At 37.1% G+C, this 26,109-nt stretch overlaps 2 protein-coding genes and 1 pseudogene across 4 annotated transcripts; 1 reads left to right on the forward strand and 2 right to left on the reverse strand.

Annotated features, from left to right (window-relative positions):
* Positions 1-1,817: 1,817 nt before the first annotated feature.
* On the reverse strand, positions 1,818-7,973 carry LOC137962517 (protein FAR1-RELATED SEQUENCE 5-like). The gene is made up of 4 exons (XM_068809423.1): positions 7,612-7,973; positions 4,188-6,609; positions 4,032-4,096; positions 1,818-2,375 (listed from the first exon to the last, which is right to left on the reverse strand). The coding sequence occupies exons 2-3, from the start codon at positions 6,591-6,593 to the stop codon at positions 4,034-4,036; spliced, it is 2,469 nt and encodes an 822-aa protein (XP_068665524.1). The 5' UTR covers positions 6,594-6,609; positions 7,612-7,973; the 3' UTR covers positions 1,818-2,375; positions 4,032-4,033.
* A 586-nt stretch (positions 7,974-8,559) lies between these two features.
* Positions 8,560-10,893, reverse strand: LOC137963514 (F-box/LRR-repeat protein 12-like; annotated as a pseudogene).
* Positions 10,894-20,210: 9,317 nt separating this feature from the next.
* Positions 20,211-25,752, forward strand: LOC137961996 (chromatin assembly factor 1 subunit FAS1-like). Of its 3 annotated transcripts, XM_068808681.1 has the most exons (13): positions 20,211-21,027; positions 21,114-21,213; positions 22,169-22,316; positions 22,453-22,576; positions 22,767-23,128; positions 23,205-23,555; positions 23,638-23,719; positions 23,809-23,949; positions 24,212-24,772; positions 24,876-24,921; positions 25,023-25,256; positions 25,356-25,474; positions 25,599-25,752. In XM_068808681.1, exons 1-11 carry the CDS (start codon positions 20,605-20,607, stop codon positions 25,190-25,192), a joined length of 2,508 nt encoding a protein of 835 aa, XP_068664782.1. In that variant the 5' UTR covers positions 20,211-20,604; the 3' UTR covers positions 25,193-25,256; positions 25,356-25,474; positions 25,599-25,752. The 3 variants fall into 3 exon arrangements, with proteins under 3 accessions (XP_068664782.1, XP_068664783.1, XP_068664781.1); XM_068808682.1 differs by having other exon boundaries at positions 25,023-25,244; positions 25,356-25,752; XM_068808680.1 differs by having other exon boundaries at positions 25,356-25,751.
* The last annotated feature ends 357 nt before the right edge of the window (positions 25,753-26,109 follow it).

Raw genomic sequence — 26,109 nt, forward strand, 5'->3', positions numbered from 1 at the left:
TCCATAATCCTTATTTTATTATAACAAGTTTTGGTAATATATTCTGTAATCCAAGCTCTCAAAGCTTCCAAGTCCTGCCAGCTGCAAGTATAGATTAGTGATTAATAGAAAAGTAAAATACTATTTGTCAATTATAACAATGCTTGATAATATTAAATATTGTCAGCTAACCAACCTCTCAGAATTTTTAATTTCTACTTAAATCACAATCATGAGAATTTTTCCAAATTCAGCAACTTCATGTTGATAAATTAACCTACTAAGTTAGAAAAACATGAAAGAGTATAATATGAATCAGTAAAAGTTCATTATAGCTCTATGTGACTACCCTTATTGGTCACTTTAGACCTAATTCACATTGATAAGATCCAATATCAGTACACGGAATTATATTCCTTCATCATTCAAAAAACTGTCATGAAATGGCAATAAAAGAGAACATGTCAATGACAAGAAAAAATGTCCAACAAAAGCAAATATAGGAATTTTGTGGATTGCAGAAAGAAATCAGAAACAGAGAATAAAACTAATATAAGTTTTGAAAGCACGGAAAGAGCTGACACTGCCATTAAACATTTTGGTCTTTACCCTTCTTAGAAACAAAAATAAATAATACTAACTGATACCCAATTCTCAAAACCAACTCAAATGTTCTGAAGAGTCCTCATCACCCACTGCCCGAATAATGTAACTCGAACAAAAATGCATGTAAATAGGTCATCGAAACTAGTATTCCACTGGCAATGGCAGCACCCAACTAATATTATACTTCTGTAAGATATTCCACTGTAAATGATAACTTGTTTTCAAATTGGTTTGCAAGAAGTAGATGGATGAATGGAGTGAATTGGATCAGGAAAGTTAGAAGCCCCATTTAAAAGATTAACAAGTGGAGGTTGCTATGCTCCCATAAGATCGCATGAGGCCAGGATGACACTTACCATACGCAGTCCCTAAAAAATTGCCTGTTTGTTTCTTTCAAGACACTTCTCACAGAAATAACACAACATACTTGCAAAGATTAATTTAAAAATCTGTTTCTAAATCCTTTTTGAAGAAAACATAGTAAAGCTTCCCTCACGGAGAAAGATATTTGAGCATTCACGGAAAAATCAGCTTAACAGCTCATTCCATAGAATTTGATAGGACACACAAGTAGTAAGCGGTCGATAGTTTCAGGCTGCTGCAGACAAAAACAATTCAACTCATCCTTGAATATACATTTTTTTCAGCCTATCCATGGTTTGAATCCTATCTTTCATGAAAAATTTAACCATAGAGGAGAGGACTACTTACAAATTCTTTTTCACAACTCGCTCCAGGGCCTGAGATCTGCATGGGTTGATTTCTGAGTTACCTTTATGACCCTATGCCAGGCAAAGAGAACACTCCAAAGGTGGTAAGGGACCAGACTGTTTTATCAACCTGATCGGTTTTGGAAGTCTAATCGCCAGAATAATACCGGCAACTTTATCTGACCACGTTGACTCAAGTTTCTGCTCATATCATCTTGTAGGGCTGGGCGGAATTCAGTCTGCAACTATACTGGACCTATCCAGTTGGGAGTATTTTGGCACAGATGCATTCAAGGCTCATTACACCACAGATTGTATCCCTCCCATTTCCTATTATTCCTTTGCCACCTTCTAGAATTAGTGGATTTGTTTTTACAGTGCATTTCGACTCTTTCAAATCACTGTCTTTTACTCTTCCAGCACTTGCACCATACCAATAAGTAGCTTTGAGTGTAAAGATGTAAGAAACAAGAAAATCTGACATAATTATAAAAAAAATCAACAAGAATAACTAATCGACAAAGTAAAATGATGATATATTGATGCAGAAATGGATTTTGCCACAACTATTATATTGAACATGATACAACATACACAAAATCAGACCATATCTGACTTTCAATGTTTAAATGCAGCCCAACGAGTCTGATCTACAAGGATTGACCTTCAATCTCTTTAGGCTCAGCCTAAGAGGGACTTCCTCCATCTACATTGACACCTTACCCACTCAACTCTAATCTAAAAGGGGCCTCCTCCTTCTGGATCAACCACTCAACCTCTTGACTTCAGCCCAACAAGGTCATATTGTCTATGTTGACCTCTAAAGCTGTAACATTTCATGTTCAACCAAACGGATGCCAATTGCACACAGTTAACTCTCATCCCAGCAGAGAAGAGAGTGGTGTCTTCTGCATGGGATGACAAAATATCAAATGCAACTCTTTTCTTTCAGTAATACTGTTCATATCAGAAGGCCTGTTGAAATTCATATAGACATCCATTGAAACAGTCTTTCGTCTTTCTAAAGCTGCTGCCATGTCCTCTCCAAAGCTATGGAATCCCTCAGGCAATCAAACCACCCTACAAAGCAAAGAAATTGAATTCAACCATTCAAAGTCATTTGGTACAATGTACAAGCTACAAAGTCAGTCATCCTCAGTTAAGAATTTTATTAGATGATCATATGTCCCTTAATTAGCACAACACAGTAAGGTATAATCATGGCATATAATGTAGCCAACTAAAAAAGTGAAACGCACAATGTAGAATCCACCAAAACAAATTGAAATTGATATCTCTTGAGAAACCTGAATGCACAATATCCAGCTCCGTAAATTATACTACATCTACATGACCTAACAATGGCAATGTCTAGAATCTAGAAGATCTAAAGAAAGCAAAATCTATTTGCTAGACTATCACATGTTCACATGTATAGATAAATAGACAAGATAGAATCAGAAACTCTGAAGAAGTGTCCATGTTGATGTTTAGAAGAAGATTAGTTTTTGAAATAATAGCAATTTAATTTATACTGTAACGCAAACTGACAAAGAAGGTGCAAATGGGCCCTTACCTAAATATAACTGAAAAATAGGTGATTTGTGGAGAAAATAGAAGAGAAAAAGGAGCACTCGTAACGTTTTTCAAGTAAAGAGTTTCCATAGTACAGCAAAGGCTGGAAGTTGTGATATTTGTTATCTTTTCATCTCCATGTTCAATCAGAACGTTGAGATTGGTTTCGAGGCCAACCTTATTGTCCAAAGAAATCTATGTAGCATTTAACATTTGTTTATCATTAATGTGAGACAAGTCCTACACTAATTCGAGCAACATTGATACAGGTAAAAAAATAACTCTTAAGCTATCAACAGCATTTTGTTTTGAATAAAGATTACATATTCACTGAAAACCCTGGTGAAATATGAATCCAAGACCTCAAGCTGGAAAACCTCCTGGAAGCAGCCAAAGTTTAACATGAATACGTACTGGATGCAGCTGAAAATAATAATAATAATAATAATAATAATAATAATAATAATAATAATAATAATAAATGTTAAGGATCTAAAGTTTATTAGTTAAGAGAGAGGTTTTTTAAGTTGGCTAGTCATTTTGGGATGGGCTTTGGACCCAATTTAACATGGTATCAGAGCAGGTACTCATATGTGGGCCTACACCTAAACTATCCACTTGTAGAACCACAAAAGAGGGTTTATACCTAAATTATCCACTTGTAGAACCACAAAAGAGGGCTTAAGTTGGCTAGTCATTTTGGGATGGGCTTTGGACCCAATTTAACATGGTATCAGAGCAGGTACTCATATGTGGGCCTACACCTAAACTATCCACTTGTAGAACCACAAAAGAGGGTTTATACCTAAATTATCCACTTGTAGAACCACAAAAGAGGGCTTACACATAAAATTATCCACTTGTAGAGCCACAAAAGAGGGCCTTCACGGGCCTACACGTGAGGGAAAATGTTAAGGAACAGTCCCACATGGATTAGTGAGTACAAAGATCTTGAGTTTATTAGTTGAGAAAGAGGTTTTCTGAGTTGGCTAATCATTTTGGGATGGGTTTTGGATCCAATTTAACAATAACCACCATTACTCATTCTTTAGCTAATTATGGCATAAAATAATACATCTAGGAAATAAGCAAGATATCAGATTCACAAAAGCAAAGTGTATTGGGTGAGCTTATATGGCTACAAAGTTGAATGTGTATTACCTTCATGAGTAAGGCTGTCTTGCATGTGGGATTGACGGAATTGACATACCCCAGTCTAGATGACCCTGGAAAAGAAAAGTGGGAAACCACATCATTCACAGCAGAAATATATTAGATTTTTGTCCAAAACATTAGAAGTTCAATAAAAGTTCAAACCATTTGAATATCTTCAACAATGTCTGGTTCCAAATTTGTCAATGTTGGGCAGGTACGACTATTGTGACCAGGCTTCATACAAGTATTGCATGTGTTCATCCTTCGTGATTCCTTTTCAGATCCAGATTTTAATTTAGATGTAGCCCGTCCTTTTGGTTTCGATTGATGGGGGCTATGAAAATTTGCAATATTGCCCATGCTATTTGCTAGATTTCCTTCATTTATCTTGCTTAGATGATTACTCTCACTTAATGATGTACCAGTTTGTGCAGGTCCCACAACATTCTCATTGACAGTTACAACTTCTCTCAATGTTGTATTCAGAGCATTCACTGCTGCATTGTATCCTTCTACAGATCTTGCCCCTTCCTCTGCAAATCTGATAAGTCTATGACATAAATCATTGTATCTTGTGATCATAGCTTGTCTTGAATTACCTTGCACTTCCACATCAGGTTCATCCAACATGATCCTACTCCTTGCATTTCTTGTCCACCGCTTCAGGATGTAATGAGATGGAAGCAAGGAAACATTTTCACCATTAAGAACACTTAAAATGTGCCTACATAGAATGCCAGAGAACTCAAACATCCTGCAATTACAACTTCCTCTCATTTCATTAAAATCGAACGTAACAGTATGAGTTTTTCCACCATATTTTGTCACCATGTACATGTTCATGGACCCATCTTCTGCAACTCTATTTGGAACGTATTCAAAGCATTCAAACAGTTCAGTTTGAAATTTCTCAAACAATCCTCTGGTATAAAGTGATGCAGCTTTATTTTCATCAGGTGATGTTGTCTTCAAAATAGGTGTCTCAAAATCTGCTTGGACTTCCTTATCATACCAACTATCAAGGACAAAATTATAATCTTTAAAAAATTCTTCCAAACTGGTTTCAGCATTCACATGTCCATCAAAGAAAGATCCCACAGGTTCACTTTTTGGGTTTAAGGGTGTTTCTGCAAAAAAAGTGGGCTTCAAATACACTGGCACCCAATAGTGGCGATCTTCATACAATGATTGAAGCCAATCATTCTTCCTTAGTTCAAACACATCAAGGAATGATGCCCAACTTGCTTCTAACTCTTCTTCTTCACTCTGATACACACACTTCAGGAAATCTTCCACAAGATTCTCATGTGTGTTAATCACATTCACCAAGTTTTGTAACAACTTTCTTTGAATATGCCAAATGCAAAACCGGTGGTTTACTTGTGGAAGCACCTCAGCCACTGCAGCTTTGAGAGCTTTGTCCTCATCTGTAACTATAGAAACTGGTTGGCGTCCAGACATAGCAGCAAGCCATGATCTGAGAACCCACACAAAGGATGTCTTAGTTTCACTTGACAGCAAGGCACAACCAAACAACACAGATTGCCCATGATGATTTACTCCTACAAAGGAAGCAAGGGGAATACGATACTTGTTTGACAAATATGTTGTATCAAACACAACAACATCACCAAAATGTTCATAAGCAATTCTTGATCTGGAATCGGCCCAAAATGCATTGAAAACACGATCTTCTTTGTCCACTTGTACTGCATAAAAGAAAGCAGGATTCTCATTTTGCATAAACCTGAAAAAGTCTAGAGTTACTTGAGCAACTCCTCTCATATTCTGCTCATCCGTGTTATTGTAATCTTGGCTGAGAACAATCTGTTTGTCTTTGTCAGATTTGACAGCTGAACCAGATATAATGTTATTTAAGTGTGCAGCCAAACCAGGAATGTTACTGATCAGATTCACTGCTGCATTTGATAATCCTCTGTGTGATCGGAGAAACTGCACTTCAACTGGGCTTGCCAATTCATGATTATGATTCTTCTCAAAACTTTTAACAACCCATTTTCCTTGATTTGCCTTCTTCACTGTCATTGATGCCTTACAACCGACCCTTGCACTCAGTGAAGAAGGCTTAGATAAGCCCTCCTTGTTCACAGGGAAGCCCTCCTTGACGCATACATATTGCTGGCCAATCATTTTTCTGTCACGTTTTGAACGATGGGAGTAGCTGATCCTGGTGCCAAAACCTACACGCTTAGCATAATCATTATAAAATGATCTTGCAGCCCACTGGGATTCAAACTCCATACCCACATAGGGTTCCGAATTAGCATCTCCATTAAACACAGTCAAGTCCTTCCCTATAGAAGGTTCTTCAGAGTTGTCTTCTTCATCTATATGATGTTCTTCTTCAACTTCCATTCCACTATCATGTTTCATGACTACATTAGGTTCTGCTAACTCAATACATTCATTTTCTATGCCACCTTGCTGGGTATTACCTTTAACATCTGTGTGAGGGTCATTAGATCCATTATCATCATCTGCTATGTCATCTTTCACATTCATCTGAGGTTCGGTTAACTCATTACAGTCATCTGTCATGCTCTCCATGTGAAATAGCAACAAACTACAAAAGATATACTTATGCATCACATTGGTTGACAAGGGAAATTGAATAAAGCGAGTCATAGTATAAATCAACCAAAAGAAACTGTACAACAGAGAGGTGATATACAGTATAATGGACACACCAAATATTATATTAAACAGGATAAAAGAAAAGGATGCAACACCATAAGATGGACAATTTTCATTAAAGAACTAAATAACATAAAAGCTGATCAGTGAAGAAGTTCGTTCAGAGCTTTAATGGGTTAACCTTTCTCGCCCCAAAAATGGTATAAGATAAAAAAAATTTCTCAGTCATTTTAGGCTACAAATAAATATGAATTTTCCTTCTTTCAGGACTGCACATTCCAGGTATCATCAAGATTTAAGAAGAAAAAAAAAAGCATATTTACTGCCATATGATCAAAGCAGCATCTAAATGTTACACCATCCTCGGAACCTCAGAATCTATAACCCGCCTCAAAATGTCACTGAACAGAATATAGGAATTTATACAGCTGGTAAAATGTGAACAACAAAATGAAAATATGAAAATATTCTATTATCAAGCAAAAGGATTCTGACCTAAATTATACTCATCAGAAAAATTCTATTCGGCAAACTATTTTTCAACAAACAGGTAAACTCCAACTCAACGTAACAAATATTCCAATTCCAGATTATCCAAAATGTCCACCAACACAAATTAACCACATTTAATATGTACATTATTTTTTATTTTTTTGAGAAGCTATCTGTTAAGTAAACATGCTATTGCTATGCACAAAACAGAAAGGTTAAGAAAACAATAAAACAATTCACATTGAATAAACTAAACTTTGTTATATTTGTTTCAAGTTAATAGTTTACTTCTGCTCAGTTGAAAGTAGGCAAAGCCCACCAAAAGTAATAAACAGAAACCGCTTTTTAACAGAAGAAGCAGAAACTTAGACATCAGATAACATCACTTCGTAATAACAACGAAACCCTAAAACCAAACAAGGGGAGAGAACCCAATTACCTTTGTCATTCAAAGTCCGACGATAATTTTCAGGTGTTTCATTGCAGGTATTTCTTCCTGAGAAGTGTCGATACCGTCGGAATCCGGCGAAGAAGCAAAACTTTCGGCGGCGAAACCCAAGCTTACGGTGAGAGGCGCCTGGATCGAAGGAGTTCAGGGATGGGAGGCGCGAGAGAGAAGTGACGAATGGGCGTCTCTGGGTTTATTTGGTGAGAGGCGTCTGTTATTAGTAAGTCCCTGTATGACCCAAACGTAAATCGTTGCATTTCCTCTGCAACTTTTAGTGTCAGGTTATCAACAGCATTACTCGCGCTCAGAAACTCGAGCACGCTCAGGCTTCCCACTCATCTTCCCTGGTTTGAACGGACCGAGTTGCCAAAACAGGCTGAGGTCCGAGGGAGTGGCTGATCCAAAAAATGGTTAGGTGAGAATGCTGTCGTTTAGCCTATACGTTGCAACCAATTATTGGGGTGACCGAACGAGTTTGTTCCAGAGTTTTTAGATTTGGGATGGGACCAATTTAGACTTAAAAAAGGGATTCAACCAGAACAGAAGAGTCAAATTCCTGTCTGCAACTCAAACTCACCCAGTCTAAAACCCGATTCGACTCGTTCAAAAAACCATAATTTGTACCGGTTAAGGCTGAATATGGATCAGATTGGGTGGGAAGACCATACGATCTATATGCCCATGTCCTTTTTAAATTGCTATGAAGCTCTCTTTATTGATGTGATTTTGTAGTTGTGTAACAAAAGACTAGCTTTGTTCAATATAAACTCTTTCACACAAGAGAATGTCCAGATTTACAACTCCTCTCATCACGTTTTAAGTTAAAACTAAAGAATAGACACTATGATCCTAACCAAACCATCATCTCCACAAAGATTCAACACTAGGAAGGATCAATTACTAGTGATTCAAATAGATAACCCAAAACAGAACAAAAAAAAAAAAAAAATGTTCAGATGTATTAGAAAAACAAATTGAGAAAGAACTCAAAACCCAATGAGGCTTGACACATTTAAATATTCAAGTCCACCTCCACTAACAACTGCCAAAAGCCCCTCCTGAGTTAACAAACAAGAGTCTGCTTCTAAGGGACAAAGTCTTAAACCATTGCCTTCAATGCTCTTGCAGTATGAGATAATCAACAAATGAAGTTTAAGACATCCAATTGAAAGACTTCTAACACCGATCAGAAACAAATGCACAATATGAGAGGTTCACATACTCCAACCCCATGATCCTGCATCAGTGCTGTTGCAACGATAAAGGCTGATTGACACCGAAGCAGGGCACCCAGAAGAGACCAGCGCAAGGCCATTATCTGTGATACCAAAATAGCAGTCAAGGTAGAGGTGTCGGAATTTTGATCCAGAAAGTTGCAGCCATGTGAGTGCAGAATCCGGTAGCTCTGTACATCCAGCAAAAGAAATTGAGCGAAGTTGTGGAAAGCACATGAGCAGCCTTGGAAGGTACCTTACATGCTCTTGAGTAACATTAGGTCTGTAAAGACATCCAAACTGTAGGGAGTTGCAATCTAAATTTTGAATATGAAGCCAGTGCCGGCAAGTCAAGCCAAATGCTTCATGGTCAGAGCAGCTTTCAAGTTTCCAAAAGACAATAAGTAAACAGTCATCTGGCAGGTTATTTTCAGTAACTGAAGTTTCTTCACTTGAAAACATTATATCTTTTTTTTAGTAGGTATAGTAACAGGACTTCTTACAGATATTCAGAATAGCAAGTGGGTCAAAATTAGAAATATTAACAAACATTAAATGCATTCTATCCAACTAAAGCTCCTCATTTATGGAAAAAACCTTCACTTCCTTCACACACTCAAGTGAATCAATTTAGATCCCCAAAGAAGAATGAGACAACAATCTTTTCTATGATTTATGGTACATAACAGTGAGTAGCAGAGCCATCACAAATGGACAAATATAAGTTGTAAGAGCACCACAAGAACCATACCTGCAAACAGTATACAGGAACAGGAAGAGAAACTAATTTTAGACATCACTCTAAACAAGAGAAAACATAACGTGCAAAGATTGAAAAATAATCTGAAAGGATAGCGGCCAAAACAATAGAGCCAGTCCAAAGAGAGCTGAACTTTCAAATCTTACCCTAAATCTCCAACAATGAATAACGTTTCCATGGACTGATCCAGCATCTAAGAGATTACAGGTCTGTTGACCATTCCTTCGTGTATTTCAACTAAAATTTGCTGACATCCTTAAAAATCAGGAACAGTTCTTCTGCCCCTTTAAGAAATTCAACTGGCACTCCACGCAAGTGTGAAGATGGAAGAGATGAATTCACCAATTCTAGGAGGCGTGATGAGATGGAAAGTAACACAAGCTATCACCGTGCAGCCAATATCAAAATCTGTACCAAACTTCTCTAAATGTTGTCTTGACTAATCAACTGGCAAAATGGAGAGCCTTGGGGCTCGTTCATATTCAGATAAAAATGGAGACCGAAATATCTTGAGACTCCACTGCTTTCACTTTAATCAATTGACTGTGAAAAATAAAGAAAATGATGGGAACAAGAATAGACTTAGTTATACAAGTACGAAAGTTCAAGCATTTATCTGAATAAAAGTAAAAAACTGAAGTTAAATTGAAAGAGACAACAATGAAAAAATATTTTCACCAATGAACTAACTCAGGTTCCCAAACTAGAATCAACACGGAAGCATAAAATATTGGGGTTTCAACATAACTAATCAGAGAATTAAAGAAAACGCAGCATCCAAACATTTCCCTTTCCAGAATGGTCCATCCATTCTTCCCCATCTTCTAAATAACCTCCAGATAAACAAGAAAAACCATAAAAACCTATATCATGGAGAACAGAATGATACGCACATCCAACTTCCAAGGAAGTGAAATTGGATTCCAGAAAGATAATGCACATAACATTTTTATTTTTATTTTGTTAACTCGATAATGCACAGACAAGTCAACAAGATTCAGTCACAGAACACAGAGACGCCTGAGATTACCTTTAATCAGGAGACAGCAGTAAGGATTTTCACCGTTGTCACAGCTGGAGGCTTCCTATAATTGTTTATCACGTCCGAAAGCGTTTACTCAACTAGAATCCAGCGGGTAAGCGAGGGTTTGTCCTTTAGGTTGCCACGGTTGCTGACAAATGTGGGAGTGGAAAGAAACAAAGAAAACCGTGAAGGTCCGCGTCTGCAGAATGAAGGAGAGAAGCTGGATGGCTTGTCTCTCCGTCATCGATGTACGTTCTCTTATCAAAGCCAAATTTAAAAAAGTAAAACCTTCCATTGTCGTCGGCTGTGGCGTAAATAATTTATCTGTGTCATTTATTAAAAACTTAAAATTCAATTACGCAAAGGAAAAAGAGAAAGACATAAATAAATCCAAGTTTGAATTAAATAACTTAAATATTATTTATTAATTTATCTGATAGCTTTCAGGTTTTGCCATCCTGAGACGTTCCTCCATTCAACCTGTTAACCAAAATAAAGGGCGAGGTGAACAGCTTCAGTTTCAACACTTTTTTTTGTTTATAAATTTTGAAGGCACAACATGTTGCTTCCAGCCACTAGCAGACACTTTTGAAGGCATTTCTCCCTTCATCTTCTTCTACTTATCTACCAGCCAATTTTGAAAATGATTCTATATACTTTGAACTAGTTTCCTTCTTTGAAGTTCAAAGTATACTGAGCCAATACACTTCCCTGTATCGATGCAACCTGTATTGACCAGGGTAATATCCGATACTTATCGGTCAATACACCCTTTACCTACCTACAATAGCAAAGAAGAGGATTGAGGTGGGTCTCCTTTTAACCTCTTCACTGTATTTGAACAACGTTACAAAACTCAAAGCCTGAAATAAATAAATCTCAAAACACAAGTTCATCACATGAAGAACTCAGATAATACCACTGTGATAACTGGGATTAATAGAATCAAATTTCTAGGTCAGATATGCGGAATTAAAGAACCATGGATATGCAACTTGCTAAAGTTGACCTGAAACTCGATTCACCCCCAGTCCAAAGCTCAAGAAAACAGACCCGATTTGGATACCTCAAACCCTGTTTAACTGGGACTGAATCAGGTCTCAAAAGTTAATAGGTGAGCCATTCCCAACACAACACCATACACCAGTTAAGGATGAGTCTCATAACCATGATTAAAACCCCTATTTTGCATGTCAAAGTTAATAGTGAACCATTCCCAACACAACACCATACACCAGTTAACACTACATTATGAAGTCTGAAGAACTTTCGGCCAAAGATTGAATGAACTCCTATCTTTTTAACCAGGAGAACCATGGGTCAGGCCTATAACATCCCACATTCCAGATTCCATGCAACTGTTATCCCATAAGACTAGGTGAAGCCTCCCTTGTTTTCTAAACTACTTTTTTGCATGCTAAAAGATGGAGAAACCAAGGGCTACGTGGCTGACCTTGAACCACTTCATCCAAGCCATCTCCACCAGGCCTACCAGTAAAGCCATGTTATAGTCCTATACTGGAATCGACCTCCATTATCAACTCCAAGAATTTCCACAAATGTTAATTAGCAGTCAACAGCACTATCTGCGTCAAATTAAGATAGAATGGAAGAAAAACCCTCCAATGCTATTACCTTGACATGTTCACAATGTCAATCACCAAAACATAAAGCTTGACCATTATCTTGAAGGACTTTGCCTCAGAAACAGAGACTGGACGAGAGACTGGTCTAAACCTTTCCTGCTTGTCCAGTATCTCTAAAACGGCAAAGATAGATGCTAACTAACAGTAAAGAGGAATGCTCAGAAGATTCTTGACCGAAACCACAAAACAATGGAATGAACAGAGGCTGTGGGATGCTAAACCCAAAATATTTAGTGGTCTCAGATGAATAATGGAGTTATTTACATCCATCCAGAAACTGAAGTTGTAGGAAATGCATTAACCTCCTACACAGATATCTTTTACAGTACTCAAAAGACATTATCCCAGTGGTAAAAATAACTCAATTGCAGTGATCTACAAGATGAATTTTGAGTTTGAAGCCAACAATGGCGAGTCGAGTAATCAGAGCAGCTGTTAAACACAAGAAGCACCAGTCATCAGGTAGGTCATTTGTTTCCTCAGAAAGAAATATTATTGGTCTCTTTTTATTGGAAAAAATTATTCAATTAGCTAGCTCTCTTCAGAAGGCTGGAGGGCACGAATTTTCACACTGTATTTCTTGTGACATGAGCTGGATGGCATTGTGGAGTCAAACCCACAAACAGTAGCAGATTCTCCATATCCGTAGCCAATGTGAGCTCCACATTTACGACAAAGAAGCTTTGTTTTTGAACGATAAGGACCCCAAGACAGGGGCAGACAGTTTACCTCATCAACTTGAGTGAATCTGCTGAGATCCACCGAGAGGAATGAGATGACACCTTTTTTAATGGATTTCTGATATTCAGAGCCAATTGTAGAGGTGATACGGTTAGAAGAATTCAAGTTCAGAGGGTATCCACAAGAGCCACAACTGCAAGGAATGTACAGGATCCAGAATTAGACTTTCCAAAGTTGATGAAAATGGAGATTCTTCAAAGCCTATAAGAAATGCCATTCACTTTACAAAACTTCACAGAGAAGGGAACAGGATCAAACAGAAGAAAATGGAAAAGAAAAACTTCAATGACGGAATAAAAAGATATGATATCCATACTCCGAGTGGCAATTGTCAAATTGCAGGACTAAAATCTACAGAGAGATTCAATCATGGTTTTCCATTAAAGAAAATATTGAATCGTATCCTGGAATTATTAATGAACTCAAGTTTTAAATTTGATGAAGGCACGCATTGTTTGGGAAGGCTTCCCTACTTTGTAATTTTTTCTTTTGAGCTTTTGTCTTAATAAAAATCACCATCATTTAAAAAAAAAATTGATGAAGGATCATTACAAAATAGGGAATTTTCCAAGAGCTTTTTGTGTTATTTAAGATTAAAAAATAAAAAACAATTCATAAATCTAGGCGACCTCATTCTCCATAAAAGGACTCGGATTGGATACATAACACGCTGAATTTGTTCTTTGATCAAGTAAAATAGGGGTGAATCATAATTTAATAACTAAATAGGGCCATTCCAAATAAAAGTTCAATCAGTTTACACCATTCTCCTCCTAGAGAAGGCACGATCAGATTAAAAACACAGAGACGCTCCCACATGCTGCCAATGTCTAAACTCAAACCGAAGTAGGTCTAAATAGAGATACAACAAATCAGAAGGGCAAACAGTTAAACCAAGTAATAATCGAAATAAACCTCTACGAACATGAAAACCGAACAACGCAGCAGATTTTCTCAAAACACAGATTATCTATTTTTATTGCCACAGTACCATGTGAAAGATGATCCAGACGAGGAAAAACATCTAGATACCCTACAATCATTCGACCTATCCCAACCATAGGAGCGACCATTAAACCAAAATTGCGCAACAGATGAATTTACAAATGCATTAGAAATTGCGGCATCGACGAACTAAAACCTCAAGAATATAAACATCCCAAAACCATTTTAACAGAAAAAAAAACAGAACCGCAAACCCATTCCGACGAAAAGTGTGGAAAAAAAAGTCAGAAGCGTCGTGGGATCGAAAAAGGGATTATTATGGAGAGGCAACGATGAATACCTGTAGGAAACATCTGCTTGCGACATTCTTCGAGACCAAGATGGTAAATTTCGAAGAAGACTTCATCCATTAAAGCCTAGCATTCCATGGGAGAAAGAGGAAGCTGAGAAGAAACTCGGCTCATGTGGACTTTTTCCTTTTTAGACTCGAGAATAGCAGGCGAGAGTGGGGACGGAGTTGTATTTACCAGCAAATGACGCAGGCACGCAGCTGGGGCCTTCTCTCTCTTTCTTTTCCTCGGTTTTCTCAGAAATTTGGGTTAGTCCTGCCTCGAAGCTCCTATAAAAATTAACAGTCGAAAAAATATATGAAAAAGAAAAATTTCCTTTAAAGAGTTAGTTATAACCTAATTTTCTGAGCTGAAATTGGGAAACGACCTAAGTTTTGAAGAACCTCGATTAGGTCAGAGGAGAACTCGTTCCAAGGTAGAAAAGGTGGATCTAAGCCCTCGATCCGATCCCCCGACTTGATTGAGTTAGAGTTTAAAAAAACATGTTAATAACATGGCTCTAATTATATTTTCTTGTTCATCAGTTTATTTTATTATTTTTAATATACATTATTTGTATGATGAATATCCAACACGATACATAATTATAGGATCTTTAAATCATGAATTTATTAATAAAAACACAAAAAGAAACTCATGAACATACCTCTTGACATAGCGTCAATTTTCGGCGACGTCTATCGTCTCCGGTGAACGGTGTTGTCTCGTCTATCATAGAGGCTCATCGATGGCAACATTCAGGCATACCTCTACTAAACCAGACTGCTTTTTATAGCCTCCTCTCTATTAAAGGAGACTACCAAACCGACAAGAAATCGTAAGGTTATAACCGATGACCATCTTCAATGAAAAATCGAGGACAGACAGGTCACTTATGGGGGGTTAGTCAACTTGATGTCGTAGATGAACTTTAGCCGCATTACTCAGTTCATCTCCTGACGTCGTTAGTGGAGTACTAGTGTTCAAGTAATGTAGATGAATAAGATGAATCCAAAAATCATCTCCATGGTTTAATTTTGGGAATCTGGTTTTTGCACTATTTTGCGAATCAACCACATGAAGCGGGTGCCATGCTTCGAACCCTAGTCGATTTTAATTTTTTTTGGTTCTTTCTCCCACCGTCTTCGCTCTCTCGGTCTCCTTCTCGAACTCACATGTGCGATTTTTTATTGAAAAAAACGTACAAATCCTATTCTCAACTACTGTTTTTCCTTCAAACGATGCAATTTCATCCACCCCAGTTACCTCTAGTGTTACTTTTCCTCCAAACGATGCAATAATACATAAAAATATAGTGTGTTAAATGTAGCATTTGATCATTTTTTCCTATTTAATCGTTCTTTTTTATGTTAAAGTATATCATATGTTATTAATAAATTAATCACTTAACTTATTATACTCGTTTCTATTATTTTTAATATTATTTTTTTATAATTAATCATGTGCACAATTAATTAGCTCACATAATTACTGTATTAATGTACAATAAATTGTAATAATTAAATAATATGATATCTAATTTAATTAATTAGTATATTAATATATTTTAATTATACCTTAAATTACTTATTTGTGTAGTAATCATATTTGTTTTATCTAATTTGGGGTTTAAGTATTATATTTTAATTAAATATATTATTACAATGTACTAATTCTCTTGTTTTTTGTATTTTTCTTATTTTGGGGTACTAACAATGAAAATTATTTTTCAGTACACATGAATTCGTCTACACTAACACCAAGTTCGAAGGGGCTGGACATTATAGTAATAAAATTCATGACTATAAGGTTTACAATGCTCCAACATAAATGCATCCGAATGCATCGTTTATTTTTTTAATATTTTTTAGCCATATTCAAATGATCCGCAGAAGAAAGCAGCATCGAGATGTTATTTTAAATGTTTTGATGCCGACGACCACCCGATGGTCGGCCGTCGGCCACTTAAAATCTCCACCGTCGTGGTTGGGCGGCGACATCCAAACGATTCTCCGCAGTCGGCTGGGCAATTCCTCTAGCTGCAAAAATCCAAGAGAGTACGTATTGACTTCAACATATTAATAATGCCAAAGATACCTTTTCTTATTTAATCTGAAGTCAAGAGCAATCCAGTTCCCAAAAAGGTTGGCTTTTGGGTCTCTGAGAGGATTGAAAAGACAAGAAAATGGAGATCCTAATCCGCATTTTGACGAACAGATGGTAGACGAGGTTTTTGTTTACACGCCCAAAGAAGATTTTACTGCACGGGGTTCAATCGTATCGTCAACCTGCAATCAGATCTCACCCCGCCTGGCGACTGCGTTTTCGATGTTTAACGAGGAAACCAGACAAAAGAGACAAAATTAACCTTTCACTTACATAAAAATGTCAGTCGACAGAGAGGACGATACGTCACTTCATTTTGAGTGGGGAAGAGTCGGGTTTGGGGGGGATCAAAAGACCCCAAATATGTGGAAGTGGGATGTGGATTGAAATAAAACTGAATATGACCTGTGGGGCTGAATACCTGTATTAAAATAATATATTAAGTTAATAAATAAAAAATGTAATTAATTAACTTTAGTCGGTTTTTAAGAAAAAAAATTATTTCAAAATACTTTTTTATGGGTTGGGCTGGAGACGGGGAAATGGGCGGGGACAGAGATCGAGTTTAGAGATCAACTTTGGGTTCGAGTTTTGAGAAACCCATCCTCAACCCGATCCGACATGTGCCCACAAAATTTTTATTGGTCGAGAGAGGAGTTCGTGAGGAAAGGAGGGTTTTTCAAGGGAAAGTGGCTATAGGGTGGGGTAAGGTTCCCAAAACTTGAACCCGAACCGAACTGAACCTATTGTCATCCCTAATCTCCAAATGTTGAGGAGGATACTTTTTATTTTTTTAAGGTTTTCCCTAATCTCCCTAATTCTAAAAGGGTATTGGAAATCAATTAGATTTACCCAATAAACAAATTGGTTGAGTCAATGCTTTCTAGCACCATGGGTAGTTTCATTGAGTCAACTCAATAGTTTATCTAGTTGACTCTATCTTCCAAGGGTTTGAGTTTTAATCCCTTTTTGGCACATTAAGTTAACACATTGTTAGATTAGGTTGACTCAATGCTTTAACGGTCGAAAAATAGCTAGTTTTTTTCTTAAAAAAATTGTTGGAATTTGCCAACAAAAAAAAAGTGTGGGAGAGATTAAGGTTTACAAATTATTGTCCCTTATCTGTATCAAAGGAGGCCATCCAAATTCTATGACTGGATCAACTCACAGAGTGTGTTTCAATCTCCCTCTTCATTTGATTTTTTTTTTTTTTGTTTGCATGTTATTCTATAACTTTTTCTAAAATTAATTTTAAATGTCTTTAGGTCCCTTTGGTTCCCCTCGTTAAAATTTTATATTCCAAGACAAGGTAGAAATATGTTTCCTGGTTATTAAGTTTTCTAGAAACGTTCCATTTAAAATCTTATTAGTGCCCTGATAGGAAATTTACAATAAATTTTATAAGATTTTCTCTAGTAGCTATATTTGTATAATTTCCAAATAAATAATAGAAAAAACCATGTTGACATATCAATGAATCGTCTTGAAGTTGGATTTACGTAATATAGATTGAGTTAAAAGTATTTTAATCATGGTATTCTGACTTAGCAAGTCAACTTTTGACTCGACCTAGTTGACTCAATTTTGCAAGGGGGTGCAAGCGACACAAGCAGTAATGAGGAAGGACAGGGGAGTGCAATGGGAGATTTCTTTTCTTCCCCTTGATCGACAGAGAGAGCAACCGACACAAACAGTAATGAGGAAGGACAGGGACGATAAAATACAGTGGAAGAATTTTTTTTGTCATATCGAGGCAGTGGGTTGACCCTAGTCAATCTTTTTATTTATAATAGATAAATCACTTAATAAATTCAATTACTCACCCAAAATAGAACTCTTAAAAATAAGTAGATAATTATTACAAAAAATCAATAAAATTGAAATAATGTATTTTGTGAGACTTACTCCTATGAGACTTTTGTAAGATTTTATCAAATTAATTATTTTATTGCGAAACTTCTTTATATAAGAGTCTTATAATATTCTTCTGTATGTGTTTTTTTAATAAAATAAAAAATATAATTTTATTTTATTTTCTTCCTTGATTGAGTGTGGTGTGTGTGGATAGGACAAGGGTTTAGGAACTATGAAGTTTTCAAAAAGAATGTACAAAATGAGTTGGCCTGAGGACGAGTTTCCTCTAACTTGATCCATTTGTAATCCCTATATTCGAGAATTCAAAAGAAAAAAAGGTTACATTTAGGACTAAGGCATTTAAAAGAAAAAAATAGGGATCTTAATATGACTCTTACTATTGATATAGGCACCATGCTACAACCGACAAAGTTCATAATAGTTACAAGTTATGGGTGGCTTAGTAAGAGTGGACACAGGTTTTTGTAACCACATAACATGCAACAGGTCCCATGAAAACATATAATTATTGACTAATAGTAACAACCCATGTATATTAATTAATCAACTTTAAAAATATAAATAATATATTTTTTTATCTTATTAAATTTATATATTAGTTTTTACCTTACGGCCTTGTTAGTGCTTCTGGTTGGAAATTTATATCCTAGGAAAAACTAAAAATATTTTCCTGGGATACACATTTCCAATAAACATTCAAATAAAACACAGTTAGTGGCTTACTAGGAAATTACATGAATTTTTAAAATTTTCCAAGGAAAAATAAATGGACCTATTAGTGCATTTTCTAAGAAAATAAATGATAATCGATAATCAGTCTCATACATTAGCATACCTATCCGATAAATTGTTAGTAAAATAAAATACTAAATAAAAAAATTGAAATTTTTTTTATCTAAAACAAATTCATCATGTTGATACACACTTCTTTTGACATCAACCTTCAGATATCGCACGCAACCTCTTATTGCTTTTGACAACAACCTTCAAAAATTTCAGATGTCTCTCAATGATAATCCATAGGATATAAAACCCATCCACGTCTTCATTAAGAAGTTGATTTTACATTTATGGAGATGAAATTTCTTCAGAAGAGAGAAGATATTATCAATAACAATGTTTGTTTGAGTCGACTGTCACCTGATTAAATATTTAATCCCCACTTAATTTGGTTTATGAGTAATTCTTTACCAAGTGTCTTTTACCAACTAATAGACAAGTGATATAAGAATTGCTAATGGTACAATAATGCATTATCATGATTGGCAAGACTCCCCTCTTCCATTTTTCTAACTTACCTACCTATCACTATGTTGGAGTTAATCTTACTTCTTCCCTCAAACAAGTTGGTCAACCACATTACCTACCTCATTAGTTAAGTCCCTCTAGAAACAAGAGGTGAAGTCCGGTGAGAGGGAGAGGGAAGGGAAGGAAGGGAAGCGACGAAGGAGAGGGAGAGAGTATTACTTTTAGATCGAGGGCGGGGGAAGAGAGCTTCGAGAGGAGGAGAGAGCATCTACTACATGTTTTTCCATATAGTAGTTTTTAGGCATCTAAATGGCCGGTAATTTTTACCTCGGAAATTAGATACGAGTTTCTAGGAAACATGAAGCACTAATAAATCCAAGAAATATATTTTTATTTTAAAATGGAAAAGACACTAATAGGGTTTTGAGGTCAGATTAAATGTGAGGATACCTTATGGCCTCCTGGCGTACGTTAGTCAAGCCGTGGCGCGAAATGGCTCGTCGTTTATTTTCTTTTCGCGGGGACACTTGGCGGGAACCTTTTCGCTCAAACGCAGTAAGTTTCGAGAAAGCCTTTGTCGCTGGTCCCACGAGGCGCCTTACCCTCGCTATTGACCGTTCGATCTTTCTCTCCCCGCTCGCTTTGAGTCACCTCGTCCCCGAAGAACCAGTATTCACAAATCCAAACGCCGCAATACCAATTTCGTTTTCTCTTTTGCGATATTCTCATCGTTCGGACAGTAGATTCCTGGCGCCGTTTTGTTCTGGGGTAATTGAATGGCGGGAAGTTTTTGCGTGCGAGTAAATGAGGCCATGCCATGTTGATTTGGTGTGAGTTGATCAGAAGCGGAAACCTTTGATTTGGTTCTGAAAGTTCTCTTACTATATCGATTACCATTTTGGCGTCCTCATTAGAGGATCGATTGGTATCTCTACGCTTTCAGAAACCCTAAAGATGAGGGGGAATTTTGATTATACAATTTGAAAAGCTTCTTTTATTCGTTTCCTGGTAAAAAAGCTGTGAAGATTTAGGTCTCGAAAGCAAGGCCTTGGTTTACGTTTTTGGTTATCTGGTCGTCCGATCAAATCAAACTGTTATGGATCCCAAATCTCAGGAAAAGTTAGACAAAAAGTCGTCAAAAAGGAAGCGATCGTCAATGGATGAAATCATTGGGCAAGAAGAAAGGGAAGCTCTTGTTTCGGATTATAGACGGGAGATCGAGAGCTTGTATGCGTATTATGGAGAGATTTCGAGTCAAAAGATAAGGTTGGAAGCGGGAACTGGATTGTCTACTAATTCGTGCAATGCTGTTGTCGCTTCCTTACTGGAAGAGAGTAGTCTTCCATTTTCTACTTTAGTGGAGGAGATCTATGAGAAAATGAAGACGACAGAGGGAGCTACTCTGGCCTCCTTGCGAAGTTCAGTGCTCTTCGTCGGGCAAAGATCAATGTATGGAATAGCGAATGCGGATGCTGACGTGTTGGAGGACAACTCGGTGTCTTGTCTTTGGTGTTGGGAGGTGAGGTTGACGCTGGCTTGTTTATTTAATTAATGTTCTGTTAACGTTTCTCATTTGCAAATGTTATTGTGATTAATTTTGTTCAGACAAGGGATTTGAAATTGCTGCCAAAATCATATCGAGGTGTTTTGCATATTAGGCGCAATTGTCGAAAGAAAATCCATGAGAGGATTACTGCCCTTTTGAGTAAGAAGTTATTTCTCATAAAATGGGCCCCTGGGTTTTGTTAAATTGTCCTTTGATTTTTACCATATCTAGACGTAGATTAAAACATGTTATATTATAGATAGCAGCCTTTTGCTCTTATATGAAAAGGTAGCACTCTCTTACTGTTTTCTCTGGTTGTGTTAGAATGAAAGTCATTGATGTCAATGTGCCATGATGACTCTGCTGGAATTATGGATAACTTATTTCTAAACTGGAATTGTAGCTGTAGGTTAAATTTCCAGTTCATGATAATCATAATTATTGTTCATTACTATGTTAACATGATTGATTTGTTCCCCCTTCCTGTAACAAATTTGAACTTACATATATTTGTTGATCACGTGCCGAGTGCTTTCTGGTTGACGTAATTGCAGCATATGATGGTCAGCAGTTTGGATAAACATTTTTTACCGATCGTTTATCATTTATAGATGTGCTTATCCACTCACTCTCATTTAAAGTATTTCCCTGGAATGGAGCTGTTGGGGAGTCTGCTAATCATTCTTTCTTGTTTTGAAATCCTCAAACAGTGATGAAGATGTATATTTGGTAATTTCCCTGAAGGAGATGCTTTTTACTTTTTTGAACTGATGTGCTAAAACTATTTGTGATATGGAAGGGAATTCAAGTATTTTACGGTTGTTGATTTAGATTTTTTTCTAATACTAATTTGCTAGAAGATAAATTGCTTTCTTGTCAGGTACATTTTTGCATCTGGATTTTTTTTAAGCATGCACATATACTCTTTTGCTGAACCCTGGAATAATGTATTTATGAATGGTCTTCTTGTAACCACGTTCCATGCTTCCTGTAATTCAGAAAGTTCTATTACTTTCTCTATGGTCTGAACCCCATAGTTTGCACATGTTCTGAATATTGTTTTTCAGTTTGGACACGTTCTGAATATATATTTGTACATATATTTTTATGTCAGCTGTTGTTTCATCAGTATCAAAACTGAAAGGTCATCCTGGCAATGAGATCGATCTTACAAAAGCGTATGAGAAACTCGGTAAAACGTTAAATGAGAAGCAAATTCGTTCTCTGGTTGAAAGCTTGTTGGAGAAAAATGGTGCTGAGCTGTATGTACTGAACAATTTCTTTTCTGTCACACTCTGTTGTAGTTATTTATTACCTTATTATACCTTCCAACATTTATTTATTTCCTTCTTTTACCTTCAAAATCTGGTCCCCTGCTGTGCTTCTAATTGATCATAGGGCTACCAAAGAAGCAAAACTAAAAGAGAAGGAAATGATCAAGGAGCTTGAAAGAAATAAACGCGAGGTTGAGAAGGAGAAGAAACGAGCTGATCGTGAACTACAGAAAGAGAAATTGCACAGTGTAGGTGTATTCTTTACGCATTTCTCACAAAATTTTGTCTGGTTCTAGTCAAGATTTACATTGAATCATTGCTCATTTGTAAGAGAAGTTTATGAATGAACTGGAATTGTGTAGTTGTGTATTGAATGAAGCCTTCTCCTTTTTGGAAGAATTGCATAGACTTCTATAGAGGGCTTTTATTTCATTGTAGGAAAAGGAAAGGAGGCGTCTACAAGATGAAGCTGAGAAAGAAGAAAGACGGCGTGAGAAAGAGGAGGCTGATCTAAAGAAGCAACTTAAGCGGCAGCAAGAGGACGCTGAAAAGGAACAAAGACGCCGAGAAAAGGAAGAAGCTGAGTTGAAAAAGCAGCTTGTAATTCAAAAGCAAGCCACATTGATGGAGCGCTTATTTAAAAGGAAAACCAGCAATGAAGATTCCCTGGATGAAAGATTGTTAACAGAGTCAAAACCAGTTTCTTATGGAATAAATGACGATATGTGTAGTGCTGTTACATCTTCAATTGATGCTGCTCTGTGCAGGACAACTGACTCTGACTCGCTTGAGCTTCTGAAGTCAGTGTTGAATTCTCCTTTTTCCCTTCCTTCATTACTCCCAATATGTTCCGACTTTTTAAGCTTCTATCTGCAGGTCTCATATGGCTACATGGCTCAAATTGAGTCAATCTATTCGTTGCAGCAAGTCTCAGCACTGGGGCATTCGGCATATGCCAAAGAGATCACTCATCAGGGAACTCAAGCTTCAGGGAACATCATCTGAAGCTGAGCCTTCTAAGACAATATCAACCCCACTAAAGGGGGCAAGCCCAGAGAAGCTTGTTGATGTGTGGGAAGAAAGTGTTGGTTATGATGATATGTCTTCACGTGTTGTTAATGTTGATAGTTCCGCAGCAACCATTCCATTGTGTAATAGGCATAAAAAGTTGTTACAATTTGATAAGAGCCACAGGCCAGCATATTATGGAACAATTTCTAGGAAAAGGTATGTTGCATTTCCTACAATTAACGATCATTTGTGGTATGTGTTTCATTTTATTTTCCTTGACTAACGATGGATTTTGCAGTGCTGTAGTGGGACCTCGTTGCCCTTTTAAGAAGGACCTGAATATGGACTACGATGTTGATAGCGATGAGGAATGGGAAGAGGTAATATTAGCTTTTTTGGCAGGCTTGCAATATATTTTTGTGAAATAAAATATCTTAATATTGACTAACTGATGTTCTTCCTCATCTAGGAGGAGCCAGGTGAAAGCTTATCTGACTGTGAAAAAGACGTTGGGGAAGAAACATTAGAGGAAGGAGACTCCAAAGATGATGATGAGAATGAAAGTGAAGACAGCTTTATGGTACCTGATGGTTATCTTTCAGAGGACGAGGTACCTCCCCTCTGCATCAAAGTTCTCCCCAGTATCATGCTAACTTAACCTGCATCAAAAGTAAAACTGGATATTTCTCATGTACAATTGAAGTGCGTTTTCCTGGATACTAGTTATGATGGGAAGGTGGATAGCTCATTTGTTTTTCAATGAAGATGCAGGGCAATCTTCATTGATTGGATAACAATGTCTTGTGGTTTGGTCTTCTTTAATGAAAATTGCAGTTCAGTAATATCAACTCTGATTTTGCTTTCCCATGCAGGGAGTACAGGTGGATAGAATGGAAATTGATTCTGCTGCTGATGAAGGCCGAAGCACACCAAGTTGTTGCACAGAAGATGCCGAAATTGAAGAGTTCAAAGCTCTGCTTCGAAGTACTAAGTATCTTAGTGGTATCACTGATCATGCTCTTCGAAAGAACCAGCCATTGAAAATCACCAATCTAAAACATGAAAAATCTGCACTGATTACTGCTGAAGATCTTAGTGGAACAGCCAAGCTTGAACAGGTCTGTTTGCAAGCTCTTAGCATGCGGCCTTGCTTTGAAGGTGCGTGTATAGAGATACAGGTGGATCATAGTGAGAAGGTGAATGAGGAACAAGAGTCTTCCCAGTCTCAGTATAAGATAAATGCTGCAACACCAGCAGGCAGAACAGTTCTATCGGACAATGATTTGCCTAAAATTGTAAGCACCATCAGGTCTTGTACAAGTGGGATAAATAAATTGGTGGAGACCTTGCAGCAGAAGTTTCCAGATGCCCCAAAAACCCAGCTGAGGAATAAAGTACGAGAGATTGCAGAATTTGTGGATCATCGCTGGCAGGTGAGAATAATTTCTGAAAGAAACGAGTTCCTTATGTGTTAATTTTAAGCTGTTAGCCTTCAAAAGAGTAATCTGATGGCTAGGTGGATGTTCCTTCTTGTAGGTTAAGAAGGAGATTTTGAACAAACTTGGTATATCGGCATCTCCAGGTGCAACCCATTTTTGCACAAAAAATGCTGCTTTTTAAATGGTACGAAAGTTTTAGCACTAGATATTGATAATTTGTTTTTTTTTTTCTTGCATCTTTCAGTTAAAGGTGACTTCAAAAGAAAGGGAATCATTGCCAGTTTTTTCTCCAAAAGGTGTATGCCTACATCGGGCATAACAGTCAATTTATCGAACTCTTCTCCTTGCAAAGAACAAAAAAAAGAGATAATTCATCTTGATGACCCAAGTGAAGACTTAGTGAACCAGCAGTGAAGGCCATACGCACCTCCAGATTGGTGTTTTCAACATGCTTTTGATGAGTCTGGTAAATTCCAAGGTCCGTGTATGTGTGCCGTGGCATGCAATCATCTGAGCATATATATATCACCTGTTGTTTTTTTGGATTAGTGAGTATTCAAGAGTTATTCTTTTATAGGGATCACTGAAGGTGGGAAGCTAAGCATTACCAACATGCTGCACCACACATGGATACAGAAACCAAGTTCGATCTCTCCTCTTTCGCCTCAGTAACTAAGGCGCCTTCAGCCTTGAAAGGTGAAATTTCTTTTACAAGCTTCCGAGGATTTTTTTGCATTCCCTAAAAAAGTAAACAACCTTGGAAAGCAATTTACCTTCATGTAGTTTGAACACTGAAATCGTGTACAAAATTGATTTGAAGTTTGTTCACAGGTCACAATTTGAAGAACTTATTAGGTTTGGTTTGCTGTATCCATTGATCGTCATACTTGTTTCCATTTTATCCTTAAGCTGTTTTAAAAGAATAATAAATATATCATTATTTTGATTTTATTTCATCTTTATTGATTTGTTAGTATAAAAGCCCGAATCAGATCTAAATCCGATCGCAAGCACCCATCTTCTTCTTCCATCGAAATTTGTGTGTTTTGCCTCAAAGACAGACTCATAAAGATTGTGGCGAGCGAGCCTGAGCCTAAACTCTCATCTTGCTCTTACTCTAATATCTCCGACCGGAATTCCGGCTCCGTTGACACTGGAAACGTTGGCCCTATATCCTTCCTCATCCATAACGACAAGCCAGACCAACATAATCCCAACTCTACGAATTACCCATACCCCTTTAAGAAGAGCAACAGTGCTTCTGCAAGTGAAAAGAGGAACAGTTTTTGGCACTTATGGTGGTTTTCCAAGAAGAAACCGGATTTGGGTGT

This window comes from Aristolochia californica, unplaced genomic scaffold, assembly GCF_029961685.1.
Source record: "Aristolochia californica isolate CCGP_79_NKW_82.1479 unplaced genomic scaffold, dmAriCali1.0.hap1 SCAF_4, whole genome shotgun sequence".
Classification (NCBI taxonomy): Eukaryota; Viridiplantae; Streptophyta; class Magnoliopsida; order Piperales; family Aristolochiaceae; genus Aristolochia; species Aristolochia californica.